Source organism: Sus scrofa, chromosome 8 (genome assembly GCF_000003025.6).
Source record: "Sus scrofa isolate TJ Tabasco breed Duroc chromosome 8, Sscrofa11.1, whole genome shotgun sequence".
Lineage (NCBI taxonomy): Eukaryota > Metazoa > Chordata > Mammalia > Artiodactyla > Suidae > Sus > Sus scrofa.
Window position 1 is genome coordinate 43,747,541 of NC_010450.4, and position 20,893 is coordinate 43,768,433.

Here is a 20,893-nt window from a genome sequence, read left to right on the forward strand (position 1 = left end):
GGGAGGTTCAGAGAATTGCAACAAGAGTGGTAATCTAATAAAGGTCTTCTGTATTTCAAGCGCACTAACATATATCATTTCTTTTAAACTCCAGTGACCTTGTAAGTGGCATAGACACTACTGTTGCCATTTTAGAGGAGACAGAACAAGGGTCAGAGGTTAAGAAATGTGTTTAAAGGCACAGCTAGTAACTGACAGAAGGGGTGCATACACAGCCATGATCATGGGCTGTGCAATACGTCCCCTACTTTCTTCCTTAGAGTTGTGAAGTCAGGGTCAGAATGCCAGAAACTTGACTCAAAGCGTGATTCCATTTTCCCATGTAAGCCTCCTCTCTAAAACCAGATGCAGGCATACAAGCCAGCAGGAGGCAATTTGCTCAGGACCAAACTGAAACAAGCAGCAACCCAACCCATTACATCACTATGTAATATTATGCTACGCTTATACCAATAAAACAGAAGTCTCATAATTCACCAACAGGATTATAAATACCTGAGTCCTCATCCCGTCTCTAAAGGATAAAAAAAGCAGTAATCATATGCCAGAGTGCCTAAGGAATGGGAGGGGAACTGAAAGTATACGTATACACACCTTAACTCCAACCATCACTGCTTTCAGCTAAGAAGGTGCAAAGCCAAGCAAAGCAGGCAGCAGAATTGCTCCACAAAGCATGTACATGAAATCTAGCCTTGAACTCTGCTCATACCTGGTGCTGTTGCTTTGGCAGGATTTCTAAGACTTCTGACCTCTCTTTTTTGTACAATAATAGATCAAGCCAGGAACACTTTTATAAGCCTAACCAAAACTTCCAAAATGGAGAGAAAAAAGGCTGGCATGGGGTGTATATTCAAAGCCTTTGAAATCAAAGGGTTATGCATCTAGCTGCTGACAAACCTCGGCAAACTGTTTTATGGTACAGCTATTAAAGCTTCATAGAAAGAAAAGACAAATCTGACGTGCTAAGATTTAAGACTTTGTTACCCTAACAGATTATATTTAAAGAAGAGCTTTAAAATTTTTAGGTAAATCTTTGATAGATTTATGGAGAGTTTCATGGAACATTAGTGTTTATAAGTGACCAGGAAAGGTAAATGACACATTCTTCTTGGTGCCACTGTCAGAAGCAACTGGCAGTGCTCCAAGTTCATTAGATGCTTGACATGTTAGTTGACAATGGATGTCCCTGGAGCCACACTAAAGCAGAAATTCATATTTTCATAAGGTGAGCACAGGTTTTTACTTTTTCTGATTAAATTATATTTCCACTTATAATGGAAAATTCAACTAAGTATTAAATGTGGTTCTCTGTTTAAATGTAAATATATTAACTAAACAGAAATTTTATCATAGTTCTTTCCTCTTAATTATCGACTGTTCTGACAATAGCTCACACCTACCTTTTAAATTCCTGAGGAATAGCCACCATAATCCATCACCCCCTCCTATCTCCTCCTCTTCTGTGTCTATCACCTCACCTGTCCATCCCACTCCTCTTTCCTCAATTCCTTTTATTTGGTATTAAAACCACAATTTCTCAGTTGTTTCAGAGCAGATATTTTTTCTTTGACTTTCTTTTTTGGTCTGATGCTATTTATCTTTATCTTGCGCCCTGCCAGTATTAGGGACAGAATATAAAAACTTTAAATTTCACCATTCCTTGGGAGACTTTTTCCTTGATTGCTGAGGTAGCTTTTTCTTGGAGAACAGTTTTCAGTGACTTTAGTTACTGATTTAACAGACTTGCCTTGTAGGTTACTCTGGCAACAAACTAAAAATATTGGTTTATGATGTTAGAAAATGCAAATTTTATAAAAACACAGAAAGTGAACCAACAACTTTCTTAATAGCAAATTAAAGAGAAAAATCAAGGACAATGTGAAACGAATAATATACAAACTTTTATTCAAAGTTAATTCAAGAAAGACATGTTTTGGTCATTTTTAAAGTGAGATTAATTGAAGATCTCAGAAAAATTGTATCTGATCAACACACATGGCTACTCACAGAAAGTTCTCTCTTCTGTTAATAGCAGCTAAATTTATACACACAGAAAAAATTCTTAAGACCATGCAAATTCAGTTGAATTCCATACATTCATTAAATTCATCAAAAACCTGCAGTAATGTTCATGCCAAAGTGTTACTTTAAGAAAAAAAATTAGAAATACACACCAAAACATGACCAAGATTAAACCAAGGAAAATAATAAATAAGCATAATTTATACTTTATTTTAAAAAGTTTGGCATCACACATTTATTCAAGTGTGTTACACCATGTTCATTCCTCAGAAGTGGCATTTTAAAGTGTTAAGCAATGTTAAATATCAAAAAATACAACTCTGTTTTACAATGTAGTACTGGCATAATTCAAAGTACTGTGCCAATTATAAATAGTATAATCAAGTTTCAAACATCTTTTCAAACATATTTAAAGGAAAGCATATAGACACACATTTATATGCACACAATTTATTATACTCATGTAATCAAACATATTTTATAAAAGCAGTTTTATCCCTCGACTAGTTTGTATACTTACATAGATTTTAATGCCTGTTCAAAGATTTTCAGTTCCTGTGTATACAGATTTTCAAGAGAAGGAATAAAGATGAAATTTAATTTTACAAGAACACATATTACTTTATCTCCCTTCACAAAATAACCCATGGTCACTCAAGGTTGGTAACTAGTCTTTATGGAAGCAACTGTTGTCCAGAAACCACAGAATAATACTGCAGTCCAAGTTTCTTATTAAAATTCAGTCAGCTGCTGCTCGTTGCAGAAAAAGCCTACACGGTGCATCTACCAAAAATAATCTTCAGTATGTGAGGCCTATAAAGGCAGATGATCTTATCTTCTGCTGAGACTTAAAGTGCAGCTACAAGTGGAGAAGTGCTAGACTCTCGGCAACTTCAGAAGTACTTGTTGAAGCCTGCTTCTCATGTGGAAATGTGCCGAAAATGTCCTTTAGGCTCATAATGGTTTATCAATAACTGTGACCCCTGAACAAAGAAAAGAAGAAATAAAACATAGTCCTGGGAAGCATTCTATATCTCTGAGAAAATACCGAGTCTTAAAGTAGTTTATTATTTAAGTAACAGGGACTAACAGATCATGATGTTTCAAAATCTCTTTCTTAGCAACTTCAGGACTACCATCATTTTAATCTAAATGACAATGAAATCTCTGTTCAAAAATTTGGACCAAAACTACATCTACTACTTGATACAGAACTAGTCTTATGCTCTTCACAGTTACAATTAAGGGGAAAAATTTTTACTCAGGGAATACTAAGATCCGCCTAATACTGAAAGGGGCACAAAGAAACTTTTGAGAGTGATGAATATTTGCATTATCTTGATTATGATGATCCTTTCATGATTATATACCTATGTCAAAACAAATAAAACTGTATACTTTAAATATATGATATTTATTCTATGTCAATTATAGCTCAATGAAGCTGTCTGCAACAAAGTTCACATAATTTTGAGGAACACTATCCTAGGATCCTACTGTATAGAGTTTTCTTAGGTGTTGTTCTGTATGACACATAAACAACAGTCATGGTTAATTAGTATAAAATTTTTTCCTCTATTGGATCAATATTAGGATATTGCTGAAATGTTCTAATGTTTAAAGCAATATAAATATCATCAGAATAATTAATATGCAACATATATAGTTTTAAAGGCTCATCTTTATATTTATTAAAGAGTATTACTATTTCTTTTACTAAGAGAATGGACCAAAATGGCATTTTATAATTCAATCAGTACTGTGCTTAAGTGAGAAAATTACTCTGTAGCCTCACTATAAAACTACCACATGGAGCCCTGCCAAGGGAGATGCTGCAGGGGGGTTCTATCTTTTGGATATCTGAGTAATTAAACCCTTGCCACAGTCATCAGATGACTGATGACACTGCATACAGGTGTTAGCCATATTAAATTTTATTGTATGATTCCACAGTGGAAAGATTTATAATTTTTTTTGTCTGTGTCTTTTCTGTCTTTTTAGGGCTGCACCTGCAGCATATGGAGGTTCCCAGGCTAGGGGTCTAATTGGAGCTACAGCTGCTGGCCTACACCACAGCCACAGCAACTCGGGATCTGAGCCGGGTCTGTGACCTACACCACAGCTCACGGCAATGCTGCTGTATCCTGAGCAGGGCCAGGGATCAAACCTGCGTCCTCATGGATGCTAGTCAGATTTGTTTCTGCTGAGCCATAATGGAAACTCCAAGATTTTGTAATTTTGAATTACAAATCAAATGACTACAGAATGACCAAAGAATACCAGTGCTTTATTTCAGAACGTACATATCCAATATGAATTATTTTGAGAGTAAGAAATAAAATATACTTTGAGAGAAGACTTTCTTCTTATATAGGAGAAAAACATTCCTTATGTAAAAACTGTAAGAAAAATGAACAATTATTACCTGCATAACTTCTTCCTGTGCTCATACAAGATGACACGACTGTCCATTTATCAGTTGTTGGATTATAATATTCTACTGATGCCAAATTACAGGAACCATCATCCCCTCCAACTACGTATAACAGACCGTTAACTGCACAAACACCTTTTAAAAAATTACACAAGATAAAACAATTATTTTAAAAAACTGGATGAATACAAGTACCTTTAACCTGTCTGGTGAGGTGATCCAGAGACATACTTCCTTGAAAGAGGCAAAAGGAGAAGATGCGGAGCCTAGAAAGAATTTCTTTATGTGAGACTAATACCGACTATAAGCTCCTACTCACGTTACTCATACAGCAGTTGCTTTATTATATGCATTGTTTCACTTAACCTTCACAATAACCTTAACTTCCAGGTTAGAAACTATTTTAATCCTTGTTTTTATTAGAAACAATAGAAAATTTAGAGTTAAAGAAATTTAGTAACTCTCCCAAAGTCAGCTTCTAAGGGAATCATAAGGAAAAAGAATATATATATATATATATATAAATAAAAGGTAAAAATGATTCTGAATTTCAATTATTATACTGACTGGCTAATTATCTCCAAAATGGGAGAATAGTATAATTTAATTTTATTATTAGGATAACATGGGTTTTTTTTGTGTGTGTGAAAATTCAAAACATCTAGAAAATTATGAAGAAAAAAAGACCATCACTAATCCTATACCACTTAGAATCCTGATCACTAAAATTATCATTATTATCTTTTGTCATTTTCGGGCTGCACCCATGGCATATGGAGGTTCCTGGGCTAGGGGTCGAATCAGAGCTGCTGCTGCTGGCCTATACCACAGCCACGGCAATGCCAGATCCAAGCCGTGTCTGTAACCTACACCACAGCTCACAGCAATGCCGGATCCTTAACCCAGTGAGCGAGGCCAGGGGCTGAACCTGTGTCCTCATGGTTCCTGGTCGGATTTGTTAACCACTGTGCCACGACGGGAACTCTACCCTCAGCTTTCTTAAACTTGTTGTTTTGGTGTTTCCATTTTCTAGAAATCCTGATCTGTATTAAACTGGAATTGCCATCTTTACGCTTCCCCTCCAGATTCGAATAAACAACTAGCTTTTTAATCTGGTATAAATATTTACTCAACCAGAGTAAATTCCCTGAGAACTGGACTCTAGAACATGATACACAGTAGGCAATCGAAAGTGTCTGTGGTAAGAATGGATGAATTCAAGTATTAGTTAAAGAGGGTTCTTCCTATAAAATAGTCTCTATATTTATTACCAAAAAGTAGCCTCTAATTGAAATATACATTAACAGAAGGATCACATTAACCTGCTATATTCCAGACACCATGCTAGGTATTTACTATATTGGATTATTAAAAAAGTTTCTGCTTTAAAGAGAAAGTCTATTAGGAACCCATATCAGTAAAAGAACAATGGAAATATACAGTTAAGCTAGTAAAACTATGAACACAATTCAATGTAAATTTCATAATCATAAACCAGACAGATACCTGCATTTCTTCTGCACATGTTCATATCTGCAACCTGTCTCCAAGTGTTGCTGGCAGGATCATACACTTCAACACTTTTTCGTACTAAAGGGCCATCATGACCTCCTACAGCATACAATAAGTTGTTTAACACACCAACACCTGTAAAACACAAAGAACCAAACTACAGTAGAGTAAAAGAGACAAGAAATCCGTAACATATTAGAGCAAGTCAATATTAAAGTATACAATCTAAGAGATGGAAATGAATACAATTATAAATGAGAATCTCAATAAGATCTATTGCTCTAAAAAAGCACACCAAATACAATAAAAATATGTAGGTAAAACACAGAGAGGGAAGTCCTTTAACACAATCCTTCTGGAAACACTTTCACAATAAAAGCAAATCAGTAGTAAAACACAAAATTTGTAACGAATGGATATGAAGAGAGTTGATTCTCCAATAAGCACTAAAAACAAAAACCTTAAAGTAATGCCAAACAATATAATTAAATGAAACAGAGAAGACGCCTTTAATACAGCACTTTAGGGATTTTACAAAGTGAAATTTAAGTGCAGCTACCTATCATTTTACCTACATAATTCAACACACATTTTAACAGTGTCACTAGAATCAGTATATATTTTCTGCTAATATAAAGAGGTGTCATCATTTCACTTGTTTAATTTTTTTCCATCCTTTTCGTGCTTCAATTGTGGAATGAGGTTCCTAGTCACCTGCTCCACTTCGCCTGGTGCTCATTTCCGCTATATAGGTCCACTCATTCGCTGTAGCATTGTAGCATTCTACTGTGCTGAGACACTGGCGTGAAGCTCCATCATAACCCCCTACAGCGTAGAGCAGACCTAAACATGGAATCACAAAGAGAACCGAATTCATAAAGTGCTATTTTTCAAGTCAGAAAATAATAAATTTTCCTCCATGGTAGCAGAGTTTCCCTTTAAAACATAAAGCAGGGCTTCCCTTTAAAGCATTACTGATTTTTATGAGTTTTACGAACTATTAAAATCTAATGGTGACAATGGGTGGAGTTACAAATCCTACTATAAAGATCTGCAGGATATATATGATCTTAATTTAACACTTTCATCAATAATCTGACTGACAGAACAGAAAGTACACTAATTATACCTTTGGATAACACTACTTCTTAGGTCAACAACATCCCGGAAAACCAAATTAAATATCAGTTGTCTTGGTAAATTGAAAAAAAAGTTAAATCAAGAGTTAGTACTAGTACACAATGGAATATGATTTGGCAATAAAAAGAAATTAGGTACTGGCAGATGGTACAACATGAGTGAACCTTGAAAACATTATACCAAGTCAAAGAAGCCAGTCACAAAGGACCACATACTGAGTGGTTTCATTAATATGAAATGTCCATAAGTGGAAAATTTATGTAGAGACAGAAAAGTGGAGTAGTGTTTGTCAAGGGCTGCAAGGATGGGGGTGATGGCTAGGAGAGTAGGGCTGCTTTCTGGTGTAATAAAAATGTCCTAAAATGAATTGTTGTGATACATGCACACTTTGAATGAGTGAATTGTATGATGTGTGAATTCCATCTCAATAAAGCTGTTTAAAAAAGCGCAGAGGATTATACCCACCATGGGGAAGGCAGTGGGAACCCAGAAATTTTCTCAAATAAGAAAAAAAAAAAAATCATACTTACAGCCTTCCTTAAACTCTGTTGGGGGACAAAGTAGGATATAAATAAATAACTATGGAAACTCATCCCTTAAATGTTAAACAACTGCTTCTCTACATGTAAAATTTCATGTTCATGCCATCTGGTTTGTTCCCCATAGGGCTGTATTAAGATCTGTTAATAGAGATGAAGGGCCGGAGGAAGGAGGAGAGAGGGAGAGAGGAGGGGGAGAAAGGGAGAGGGAGAGACAGAGGGGAAAGAGAGGGAGAGAGAGGGAGGGAGAGAGAGAGAGAGGGAGAGAAGGAGGTGGAAGAGAGAAAGAGAGGGAGGGAGAGGAAGAGAGGTGGGGAGAAGGAGGGAGGAGAGGAAGAAAGAGAGAGGCATGCCAGAGGGCAGGTGTTCCTTATATAGGTTAGTTTATATAGACAAACTGATTTTTTTTAAAAAAGGATAACTAACATTTTACGATAACCACTGTTTTCCCTTTTTAAATGATCATTTGCTTGCCCATTTAGAACACTGGTGTGTAGGTTACTGGAAGAACCATTCCTGGCCACCAGGAAGCCATGCGCACCTCCAACCACGCCAACACCCACGCTGCTCCTCCTTGTGTTCATGGGGGCCACGTGGAACCACTCGTTAGACTTGATGTTGTATGCTTCCACGGAGGACAGCCCTGTAAGGAAAAAGGCACAATGGGCTCCACCTCCTCCTCAGGCTCCTTATATGTATTATTAGGAGAAATACTTCAGCTACATTCAATTGGGCTAAAAATCCAACTGCCTGATAAAGAGGAAGAGCTCCTACCCTGGCTGCTGACATTTATTGGCTTTTTAAACTTGGGAAGATGACTGATACTGAAGCATGAGAGAAAATGTACATACTCAGCACTCTTAATGTCATTTAAAGGAATTCTGGATGGGAATTTTAAACTTATCTTCATAATGCCTGCTAGAATGCTCACACGTCTCCTAATTTTTACCATAAACATGATTGCTGTGCTTGTCCTCACAGTAGTGTAGAAAAGATAAAAGGAAATTGCCTGTACTCCCGTCGAAGCCTCCCACAGCATATAACAGTCCATTCAACACAGCGGCCCCCAGAGTGCTTCTTCGGTCCCGCATGTTAGCAACGCTGGTCCACTGATCTTTCACAGGGTCATAGGAATCCACAGTGCGGACCCTCAAGGAACCGTTAAAGCCACCAACAGCAAAAACAAGTCCAGCCATATAGACCATCCCTGAAAAGTAAATACAACCGTTAATGATGCATATGCAACCAACCACTACCACCTTCTCAAGACTGCACTCCAGTAAGTCTACAGCTGTTGCCAGAATATAAGTTCCCCTTGGGAGAAGCCAGGCTGAACAGGTCCTAAGTAATGCTATTAATTAGCAAGAATATATAATGACTAAACTGTGCTTTCTACTACTGAAAAATGCAGAGGCATGGGCTGAAGTACTATTTTGACTCTTGGCTTTTTCAAATACTTATTTACAGACTTAAACAAGAAGCCAGTATTTTCCAACTACCTGAACCTCTACATATCTCCCATGGCTTTCAATTCTGGACCTTCTACTCCATATGTTTATACTTAATTTGCATAATGTGCTCCCAGTTTATCATGTTAGTGGGCTAAATCAGGGGCTGGTAAGTTATAGCCTGCAGGCTATTTTCGTAGAACCTCATTGAGTTAAGAATGGTTTTTACACTTTTAAATGGTTGAAAAGCAATCAAGAGAAAAAGAATATTTCATGACACATAAAATTAAAATTTCAGTGTCCATAAATAGAAAGTTTTATTGGAACACAGTCCAAGCCATTCATAGTGTCTACAGCAGCTTTTGACTATAGCAGCCCTTGAGTAGTTGCGACAGAGACCACATATAACTTCCAAAGCCACAAATACTCTCTGGACCTTTAAGAAAAAGTCTGGTGGTCTCTATGCTAATAGATGCTAGGGGATCCCTGGACAGAGAAACTAGACTGCAGACTCTGGGTTTCTACCACCTTTTCACTTTCCTGAGCTTTTTCATGCTGCTGTCCTGCTGAGAAGCTCCTCTTAGAGTTGCAAGCCCCAGAGAAAATTCCACCTTCTTTATGAGCTTCCCAGAACCACTAATCCTGAAAGGATTACTGTTAACTTATGAACCCCTAAAGCAAATAACACCTATTTTAAGGTTAATAAATCTTATACAGTTTATAATATCATTGCTCTAAATTGTTTGCATTTTGTTGTTCTTCAGTTCTGTAATGTTGATGTCACTGCCCCAGCTGGAGGGCAGGTCCTGTGCCTCAGTTCTTTGAATCCCACTACGAGAACAGGAATTAACAGCTCTAAGTATTTGACTAGCTCAAATTTCATATGATGCTTTAAGGTAATTAAGTATGCACCACTACTCCCTAATGTCTTACCCTCTTTACCTCCCCCCACCCTGCCCTAGCCCCCCCAGAAACACATGGATGTGCAGTTCTCCACATGGCATGGAGATTGCAGTTCAAATGAAGTGGCCTGTGCTGGCAGCTCCCTGTCAGAGAGGAAGGATTTTTCAGCCCCTGGTTCAATCAGGACCTGAATATTCAAGTTACATCCTGGAAAACCCAGAGTATGCTAAGAGAACTGTGAGCAATGGGCAATTTAAGTGTGAACTAGCAAACGATTCAGGGTATCCATTAGATTTTCTGAGAACCCAAAACAGGAAGGAATGTGGCAGATCTCCTGGGAGGCCTGGGGGCCAGTGAGCAGTGACACAGCAGGCAGCACAAGGAAGCACAGAAGAAAATGTTAGAAATCTACTGAAGGATATAAAAGAAGACATGAGTCCTATCAGTAGGAATAGTAATTAAAACTGTTCTGTTTTGATGCAGGAGGCAAAATAAATCAAGGGACCAGAACAGAAAATTTAGGATAAAACCCAGTAAATTTAGAAATTTACTATATGTTAAGGCAACATTTAAAATGATGGGAGAGGAGTTCCCATCGTGGTGCAGTGGTTAACGAATCTGACTAGGAATAAGGAGATTGCAGGTTCGACCCCTGACCTTGATCAGTGGGTTAAGGATCCGGCATTGCCGTGAGCTGTGGTGTAGGTCGAAGATGTGGCTCAGATCCTGCATTGCTGTTGCTCTGGTGTAGGCTTGTGGCTATGGCTCCAAATCGACCCCCTAGCCTGGGAACCTCCATGTGCCATGGGAGCGGCCCTAGAAAAGGCAAAAAGACAAAAAAAAAAAAAAAAAATAATAATAATAATAATAAAAATAAAATGAGGGGAGAGAAGTTCCCGTTGTGGCTCAATGGAAATAAATCTGACTAGCATCCATGAAGACTTGGGTTCAATCCCTGGCCTCGCTCAGTGGATTAAGGATCTGGCATTGCCATGAGCTGTGGTATAGGTCGCAGACGTGGCTCGGATCTGACATTGCTGTGGCTGTGGTGTAGGCCAATGGCTACAGCTCTGATTGGACCCCTAGCCTGGGAACCTCCATATGCCATGGGGGCAGACCGAAAAGGCAGAATAAGTAAATAAGTAAAGTAAAATAAAATAAAATAAAACAAAATGAGGGGAGACAAGAGTTCCGGTGGTGGCTCAGTGGTAATGAATCCGACTAGGATCCATGAGGATGTGGGTTTAATTCCTGGCCTCATTCAGTGGGTTAATGATCCGGCATTGCCATGAGCTGTGGTGTAGGTTGCAGATGCAGCCTGGACCCCCTGTTGCTGTGACTGTGGTGTAGGCTGGCAGCTACAGCTCCAATTCAACCTCTAGCCTGGGAACTTCCATATGCTGTAGGTACAGCCTTAAAAGACCGAAAAAAAAAAAAAAAAAGGAAAGAAAAAAGAAAGAAAAACAAAAAACCCAGAAAAGAAAAATGAGGGGAGACAGATAGATTAGACAATAGAAGATGTTGGGACAATTGGCTAATCATTAAAAACAAAATTGACATCTTATTTCCTATATCAAAATGAAGTCCAGATGATTTTTTATATAAATATAAAAAATAAAAATGCAAAGTACTAAAAATGTCATATTATTAAAACCTAATTATTTTATAGGGGAGAAACCTAGCAGACACTACCTTAATCAAGTTACTAAGGTTAAAATCACCAGAAACAATCATAATTACACCAATCTAATCATGATGAAACATTAAACCCAAACTGAGAAACATTCTTCAAAATACCTGATCAAGTGCTCTTCAAAACAATCAAAGGCATGAAAAAAAGGAAAGACTATGGAACTGTCACAGAGCAGAAGAGACTAAGAAAACATGATCAGGATGGTAGAGTAGGGGACACGGCGCTCACCTTCCCCACAAATCCATCAGAAACACATTCACATGCAGAACAATTCTCACAGAAGACTAACCAGAAACTGGTAAAAGACCTCCTTACAGCCAAAGCTGCAACAAAGATCTCCACGTAATCAAGTAGGATGGGAAAAGAAAAGGCATTCAGGACGGGACCAGAGCCCCTGGGGGGGGATCTGTGAAGGAGAGACATGGGCAGGCCCTCACCCTGGGGAGCCCCTTGCCAGCTGGGAGGTCAGTTGGGACAGACAGAGGGGCTGGAGGTGTTACAAACCTGGGTTTTGGACTCTTTAGTTGAGAGAAAATGACAAGAGGCCAGATGAGGAATTCAGGCAAAGCTTTACTGGGACACCTGTGCACAAAGGAGTGAAAAAAAGTAACTGGTTCCCTTGCTTGCTCTCTGAGGAAGGGAGAGGTGGTCCCTTAAATGAAGCGAGTTCATGTGGGTTGGGCTTAAGGGGTGGCTCAGGTGGTGTGCCCATCCTCTTGGTGGTACTATGTGCAGGGATCATGTGCTTTTGCTCCAATCATCCCAGAAGCAGCAGTTGGGTTTGGGCCTTTTTGTATCCTATTGTTCATAACAGCCCATGTGTATAGTTATTTTTTGTCCATTACAGTTTCTTTGTATTCTGAGATGTTTGCCCACATGCAAGCACTCCAGTAGAGGGTCCCAGGTCCCAGCCTGTTTCAGAGGTGTCTAGACTCTATTCACAATGAGTATGCAGGTGCTCGCTTGCTAGCAATCAGGGCAAAGACTGACTGGAGTTGATGGCTGCAACCCTGCCACACTTCCCAGTCCAAAACGCATGCTGGGCTGGGATGCTAGTACGCACACAAACAGCTAGATGCTGAATCTTGGGCAGGTCAGCCCTAGGAGGGGACTTGATCTAGCTGCATGGAGACAGCTTGTAGGACCTGGTGTGGGGTCCTGGCTGAACCCTGGAGCCCACTATCAGGGTTCACACGCCAGGGGCAGGTCTGGCTGCTGCAGACTTTGTGGGCATGCACAGTGAGGGGAGGTCTGGTCTAGGAGCTCACTAGCAGCTCTGGCACCTCAGGGGCAAGTCAAGCCCCAGCTGACACTGTCAGCATACACACTCGGTACTGCCACAGAAATGTATGTCTTGTGGGGACAGTCTTTAGGGAGGAGTACACAGGGTTCCTCTTCCAGCTGGAGGGCTCTGGCTCTGCCCACCCCACAATGAAGCTTAGAGCCATATCGGATACAGATAGGTCCTGGGAGAGGAGTGCAGCAGGGGAAGCCCAGGTCCCGGGTGGCAGCACAACGACCTTGATTCCTACAGCCTCAGTGCCCCAGACCTCAGCATCAGCCCACTCCACATCACACATCAGAATCCAGCACTAGGTCTGGGATGAGCACAATGGAGGAAGGGACACAACCTTGGGCCACTTTTGGGCAAAACCATAGATGTCTGCCTGGGTAGCACATAGGTTCACCATGACCACATGGGCCTCCTTCATTTTAGTAGTCATCTCCTTTGGGATACAGCAAGGGCAATGAGGACATAACAAACCTGATCCTCAGTGCTTCTACTCCAAGAACTGGGGAGCAGACTCCACTCAGCAGGGCCATGACAATCACCAAGCAAAGAGGAGGTTTCCACCCACATCCAGTGTAGGCTCTGAACAATATACCAATCACCCCCTCTTAGCAAGGGGATAAGCGGGTAGCACAGTCTGAGGAAAGACGTGGCTGGCAACAAGACCAAAAACAGCCCTAGCACAAAAAATACTGGACTCATACAGTCTAAAGAAGGACAACTCCACATAAAAACAAACACTCCTTTAAGACCACATAGATAACTTAGGTCCTAAATTTACATAGAGTCAGAGAAAGTCAAGTAAAATGAGAAACCAAAGGAACTACAGTCAATTAAAATAACAAGAGAAATCCTCTGAGAGAACAATGAAGCAGACCTGAACAATGTACCAGACCCTGACTTGAAAAAGGAAATTAATATAAATGCTGAATTGAGAGATTGATAGAAATGCAGATCACTCTAACAAGGAAGAATTTACAAAGATAAAAACCAAGCAAAACTAAACAACTCAACTGCAGAGACAAAAAACAATCCAGGATAGCACACTAAATAATGAAGAAGAATGAATAAGTGATCTAGAAGACAGGATGATGGAAATCATCCACTCAGAACAAAAGACAGAAAAATTAAAGAAAAAAAAAAGAAACTTATAAGATCTACAGGATAATATAAAGCATGCTAACCAACACATAATAGAGGTTCCAGAAGGAGAAAAGAGAGAAGGGGATTGAAAAATGAATAAGATATGGCTGAAAACCTCCCAAATTTAAGAAAGAAATAGATATCCAGGTACAGGAAGGACAGAGGATCCCAAACAATATGAAATTAATCAGACACACACTAAGATATTTCATAATCAACATACTTGAAAACCAGTGTACCCACAAATAAAAAACATACAAAAGATTCTCAAAATCCAAACAGAAAGGAACTCAAGTATAATACAAAAGAAAATCAGCAAACCACAAAAGGAGAAACAAAAAGAAGAAATTAGAAAAGAAAGGAAGGAAGGAGAAATGAAAACCAATACCACAGAATTAAAAAAAAAAAAAATACCATAAATTGTTGTACGGCAACAAACTGGAAAACCTAAAAAAACAAAAAACAAAACAGATGTTTCTAGAAACATATAGCTAGCTAAAACTTAATCAAGAAGAAACAGATTATTTGAACAGACTGATCACTTAAAGTGAAATAGAATCTATAGTTTAAAACAAAACAAACTCCCTGCAAACAAAATGTCAGGATAGGCTTACCTGTACTTCTCAAAGTATTTCAAAAAATTGAAGAGCATTCCCAAATTTATCTCACAAGGCCACCATTACCCTGATACCAAAACTAGACAAAGACACTACAAAAAGAGAAAAGTATAGGCCAGTATCTCTGATAAATATAGATGCAAAATCCTCAACAAAGTATTAGCAAATCAAATTCAATAATACATAGGAAGGATCATACACTATGATCAAGCTAGATTCATTTTGGGGTCACAAGGATGGTGCAACCCATCAATAGGCAAATCCATCAATAAGCTATAACCACCACATTAACAAAAGGAAAGACAAAAACCACATGATCACCTCAATAGATGGAGAAAAGCTTTTTGTTTTGTTTTGTTTTTAGGGCCATACCCATGGCATATGGTGGTTCCCAGGCTAGGGGTCAAATCGGAGCTGTAGCTGCCAGCCTACACCACAGCCACAGCAACTTGGGATCCGAGCTGAATCTGCAACCTACACCACAGCTCATGGAAACACTGGATCCTTAACCCATTGAGCGAAGGCAGGGATCAAACCCGTATCTTTATGGATACTAGTTGAATTCATTTCTGCTGCACCACAACAGGAACTCTTAGAAAAAGCATTTGATAAAATCTAACATCCGTTCAAGACAAAAACTCTCACCAATGTGGGTCTATAGGAAACATATTTTAACGTAATTAAAACTTATGACAAACCCACAGCCAACATAATACTCAACAGTGAAAAGCTGAAAGTTTTCCCGCTAAAATTCTGGAACAGGGCAAGGATGCCCACTCTCGCCACTTCTACTCAACACTGTATTGGAAGTCCTAGCCACAGCAATCAGACAAGAAAAATAAATAAAACGTATCTAGATTGGAAGCAAAGAGGTAAAACTGTCTTTATCTGCAGATGACATGATATTGTATATAGAAAACCCTAAAGACTACATGAAAACTATTAGAACTAACCAAATTCAGCAAGGCAGCAGGATACAAGATTAATATAAAAGAAATATGTCCCATTTCTTTGCACAAACAATGAAAGAGAAAGTTAAAAAAAAAAAAAATCCCACTTAAAACTGCATCAGGGAGTTCCCATTATACTGCAGTGGAAATCAATCCGACTAGGAACCATGAGGTTTCGGGTTCAATCCCTGGCCTTGCTTAGTGGGTTAAGGATCCTGTGTTGCCATGAGCTCAGCAACACATAGGTCACCAATGTGGCTTGGATCTGGTATTGCTGTGGCTGTGGCATACACTGGGAGCCGTAGCTCCAATTCAACCCCTATCCTGGGAACCTCCATATGCAGTGAGTGTGGCCCTGAAAAGACAAAAGACAAAAAAAAAAAAAAAAAAAAAAATTGTATCAGGAGTCCCACTATGGCTCACTGGTAATGAAGCTGACTAGTATCCATGAAAACACAGGTTCAATCCCTGGCCCACTCAACAGGTTAAGGATCTGGCATTGCCAAGAGATGTGGTATAGGTCGCAGACACAGCTCAGATTTGGCGTTGCTGTAGCTCTGGCTCTAATTTAACCCCTAGCCCAGGAACTTCCATATGCCACAGGCACAGTCCTAAAAAGACTAAATCCGTAAATAATAGTATTAAAGCCCTTCCCCAAACAAAAACAGAAACAACAAAACTAGGAATAAACTAAGGAGGTGAATGACTTATAGGCTGAAAACCATAAAACATGATAAAGGAAAATGAATATGATTCAAAGCAATGTAAAGATATCCCATGTTCTTGGAATGGAAGACTCAATATTGTTAAAATGGTCATAAGTCTACAGATTTAAAGCAATCCTTATCAGAACTCCCATGATATTTTTTCACAGAACTAGAACAAATAATACTAAAATTTATATAGAACTACAAAAGACTCAGAATTGCCAAAGTATGGGGGAAGGGGGAGGAAAGCTGAAGGCATAACTCTTCCAAACTTCAAACAATACTACGAAGCTATGGTAATCAAAACAGCATGATATCAAACAAAATCAGATATGCAGATCAATGGAAACAGAACAAAGTACCCAGAAATAAACCTACACAACTACGGTTGATTAATCTGTGACAAAGAAGGCAAGATAACACAATGAGGAAAAGACAGTCTCTTCAACAAGTGGTGTTGGGAAAGCTGGACAGCCACATATAAATCAATGAAATTAGAACACTCCCCCATACCATATACAAAAATAAACTCAAAATGGTTTAAAGACATAAATGTAAGACATGACACCATAAAACTCCTAAAAGAGAACATAAGCAAAACATTCTCAGACATAAACTGTAGCAGTATTTTGTAAGATCAATTGCCCAAGGGAAAAAAAAGCAAAAATAAACAAACGGAATCTAATCAAACTTATTAAAAGCTTTTTTGCACAGCTAAGGAAACTGTAAATAAAACAAAACAAAACCTACAGAATGGGAAAAAATATTTGCAATGGATGTGACTGACTAGATGTTAATATCCAAAATATACAAACAGCTCCCTTAATTCAGTATCAAAAAAAAAAAAAACCCTATCAAAAAATGAGCAGAAGACCTAAATAGACATTTCTCCAAAGATATACAGATGGCCAAAAAGGGCATGAAAAAATGTTCAACATTGTTAATTATTAGAGAAATGTAAAGCAAAACCACAATGAGATATCACATCAGTCAGAATGGCCATCATCAAAAAGTTTACAAACAATAAATGCTGGAAAGGGTGTGGAGAAAAGGGAACCCTCCCATAAAGTTGGTAGGAATGTAAATTGGTGGAGCTACTATGGACACCAGTATGAAGGGTTCCATAAAAAAGCTAAAAATATGGAGTTCCCATTGCGGCTCAGTAGGTTAAGAACCCTAATTTCTTAATTTTGCTAACGGCATAGCAGTTATATATGATATTAATATTAGGGAATTACACACACAAATATTATTATACACACAAATAATTTTTTTTTTTATGTCTTTTTGCCATTTCTTGGGCCGCTCCCGTGGCACATGAAGGTTCCCAAGCTAGGGGTCCAATCGGAGCTGTAGCTGTCAGCCTACGCCAGAGCCACGGCAACGCAGGATCTGAGCCGCGTCTGCGACCTACACCACAGCTCATGGCAACGCCGGATCCTTAACCCACTGAGCAAGGGCAGGGATCAAACCCGCAACCTCATGGTTCTCAGTCGGATTCGTTAACCACTGCGCCACGATGGGAACTCACACAAATAATTTTTGAGTAAGGCATTTCTATACAAGAAACAAATTCTTAAATCCAAAGACAAAATTTGAGATAGAGAATTAATATTGTCACATGGCAAAAATTACACAAAAATAACACAAGTCAAAAAATAAAAAAATTAATACAAAGAAAACTTCACAGCACATGACAGACAAAAAAGCTACTTTCCATAACATATCAAATCAACAAAACAGTATAAAAAATGGCACAAAGCATGAACTGACAATTCAGAAACGTGTTTAATTTTCCTCAGAATACAAGTACAAAGTGGCTGAGACAGCATTTTTCACTCGCCAGATTGTAAAATTCTAAACATTTAATTACAAGGCATTGCAGGGTATGTTCTTCGTATTTTACTGTTAGTGGAAGTCATAATTGGTATATCCTCTGGTACCGTTTGAGTCATTAATTCCAGTTCTAGAGTCTTATCCCACTAAAATATACTAGCATGTCTACATAATGATGTATGAGGAATTCACTGTAGCACTGTTTATAAGATTAAAAACCATTTTAATGTTGAATTCAAAACTAGTAAAAATTATACTACATCCAGACCCCCCCTTCAAAATCCTACACAGCTCTAAGAGAATGAGGTAACTCTATGCTATTATGAAACAATCTCAAAGATATAGTGTTAAAATACTATCATGATAGAAATGTTCCATTAGTTACACAGAACTCATTTTGCCATGGGAGCTATGAATTACAGATCCGTCCAGGGCTGAGTCCCAGGAAGAGTCCTTAGAGTGTGAAACTGCCTTTTCTGACTGCAGTTTTGGCTAAATAAGGTCTATTTCAATAAATGTTGAAAGAAGACAACATGGCTTGGAAGAAGGTAATATAGCTTGTTGCTAAGTCAGGAATCTCTTATAACTAAGGGTCTCAAGCTAAAGAATCCTTTTTCAACACTTCAGCAAAGGTAACTAGGAAGACATCTAGCAAATTACTAGCTACTCCACCTTATACTAGAGAATCAGAAAAATATGTGAAGTTGAAGACAGAGTAGCTCTCCCCATCAACGTCTCGTGAGTTATCAAGGTTCTCGAATCACTGTTTACCCATATAGCTACTTTAATCAAAGATTTTTGGAGTTCCCCTTGTGGCTCAGCAGAAACAAACCCAACTAATATTTATGAAGATAGGAGTTCGATCCCTGGCCCTGCTCAGTGGGTTAAGGATCCAGCACTGCCTTGAGCTGCGGTGTAGGTGCAGTTTGGATCCCAAGTTGCTGTGTCTGTGGTGTAGGCCAGCAGCTGTAGCTCCAATTCAACCCCTAGTCTAGGAGCTTCCATATGCTGCACTTTCAGCCCTTAACAAAAAAAAAAAAAAAAAAAAAAAAAAGCTTTTCTAATAAAGATTCTTCAAATTAATAAAATAACGCTTGAGAGAGAAGCTCCCAATGAATGACCCAGTGGTAGGGAAATGATCACAATGCCTCACGCTTACCTGCCCTACATCTTCTGGAAGGCAATTCTGCTACTTGGTGCCATCGCTCTTCTTTGAAGTCATAACATTCCACACTTCGGATAGCCTTTGGTGCTTGTCCCCCAACCACCACCATCAACTGGAAGGGCAGAAGTATAAGCACTTGAACAAACAACTATTGCATATTCAGGGATTTAAATTGTCTTACAAAGACAGTGATGTGAAGAGTGTTAGGATGAAAATGGCAGGCTAAGCTGGGGGAAAACAACCACCTAGTCGACATTTAATAAACATCAACAAAGGGGGCATAGGTTAGAACTACAATTCTAATATCTAGCACATTTAGTCAAAAATAAGGATATCAGAAACTAAAATAAGTTTCTGATCCTTCAAGCAAAAGCAGTATTTAAGCCAAAAACAGCAGGCAGTCGGCACTGGCAAGGCTGCATATGTCACAGGGCTTGCTGTAAACTAGATCCCAGCTTCTTAATGACCAGGGATTAGATCTCCACTGTCTAGGAGAGCAGACAGAAGTGAAATTGATGTTAGTGGGTAGGTGAGGTGGAAAGGACAGTAAGGCATTAAAAGAAAGATGAAAGAAGGAAAAACAAAAAACCTATTGAAAAAGGAGGACTAATTGAATTGGCTTTCACAAGAGAGCAGATTCCTGATCTCAAGTAAAGAGACCTCCCTGGATGCCCCACAAATACAACAACCAAGAGGACAGACAATGAGATACTAGAAGTCATGATGAATGAATGCACACTAGTCTAGTGCTAAGAATAAGTGAGGTCTATAAATTTCTTCAATTCAACTCAATCCAACAACTATTTATTAAGTGCTTACCATTTGTATTTGATCAGAATTATGCTAAGCTGTTCTATAGAGGAGCTGTAAGACACAGCCTCTACCCTCAAAAGCTCATCCATATCACAAAGGAGATAAGACTCTAAGGTAATTCAAGAACAATATACAATTACAAATGATCAGAAAGCTATGTGATTAGTTATAGACACTAACTGCTATTCCTGATCAGAAAATGAAACGTAGTCCTAATTTAGTGACAGCTTCCTGGAGAGGGTGGCATCTTGAGATAGATGGAATTTAGCAATGTATTTATTCATCTTTTAATGAGAACAAATGGCACACTGGGCACTCTGTGGCAACACTGAAAACACAGCTATCAATGCAGAATAACATAAAAGTTAATGATGTCATATATGGAACACGGTAAATAACGGCAAGCACCTTTCAAGAGAAAGGTGAGATGATAGGAAAAACAGATGTTCAAAAGAAACCAACAAAAAAACCCAAAACAAACAGAAGATGGTATGACTCATACACATAAAACAGGGAGGTTTGCAACCTTGACTGAGTAATCATCTGACTACGTGTACTTAAAACTACAGAAAGATGGGCACACAGAAATCAGAGTAAATCCTATTTCCACAAAGAAGCCAATTTTAGTAATTTATTAACTGGAGAGTAGAGTTTTAAAGGTCTTAAAAAGATGACTGAAT

At 38.7% G+C, this 20,893-nt stretch overlaps 1 protein-coding gene across 2 annotated transcripts in view; it reads right to left on the reverse strand.

Moving 5' to 3' along the window:
- Window positions 1,883-20,893, reverse strand: part of KLHL2 (kelch like family member 2) — a 121,589-nt gene continuing 102,578 nt past the window's right edge. For both annotated transcript variants that reach the window (XM_005666650.3, XM_021101284.1), the window contains 7 exons: window positions 19,395-19,512; window positions 8,657-8,854; window positions 8,189-8,290; window positions 6,683-6,811; window positions 5,963-6,103; window positions 4,448-4,591; window positions 1,883-3,005 (listed from right to left, as the gene is read on the reverse strand). In XM_005666650.3, coding sequence (XP_005666707.1) covers window positions 2,977-3,005; window positions 4,448-4,591; window positions 5,963-6,103; window positions 6,683-6,811; window positions 8,189-8,290; window positions 8,657-8,854; window positions 19,395-19,512 — 861 coding nt within the window. In that variant the 3' untranslated portion in view covers window positions 1,883-2,976. The remainder of the gene's footprint in view (window positions 3,006-4,447; window positions 4,592-5,962; window positions 6,104-6,682; window positions 6,812-8,188; window positions 8,291-8,656; window positions 8,855-19,394; window positions 19,513-20,893) is intronic.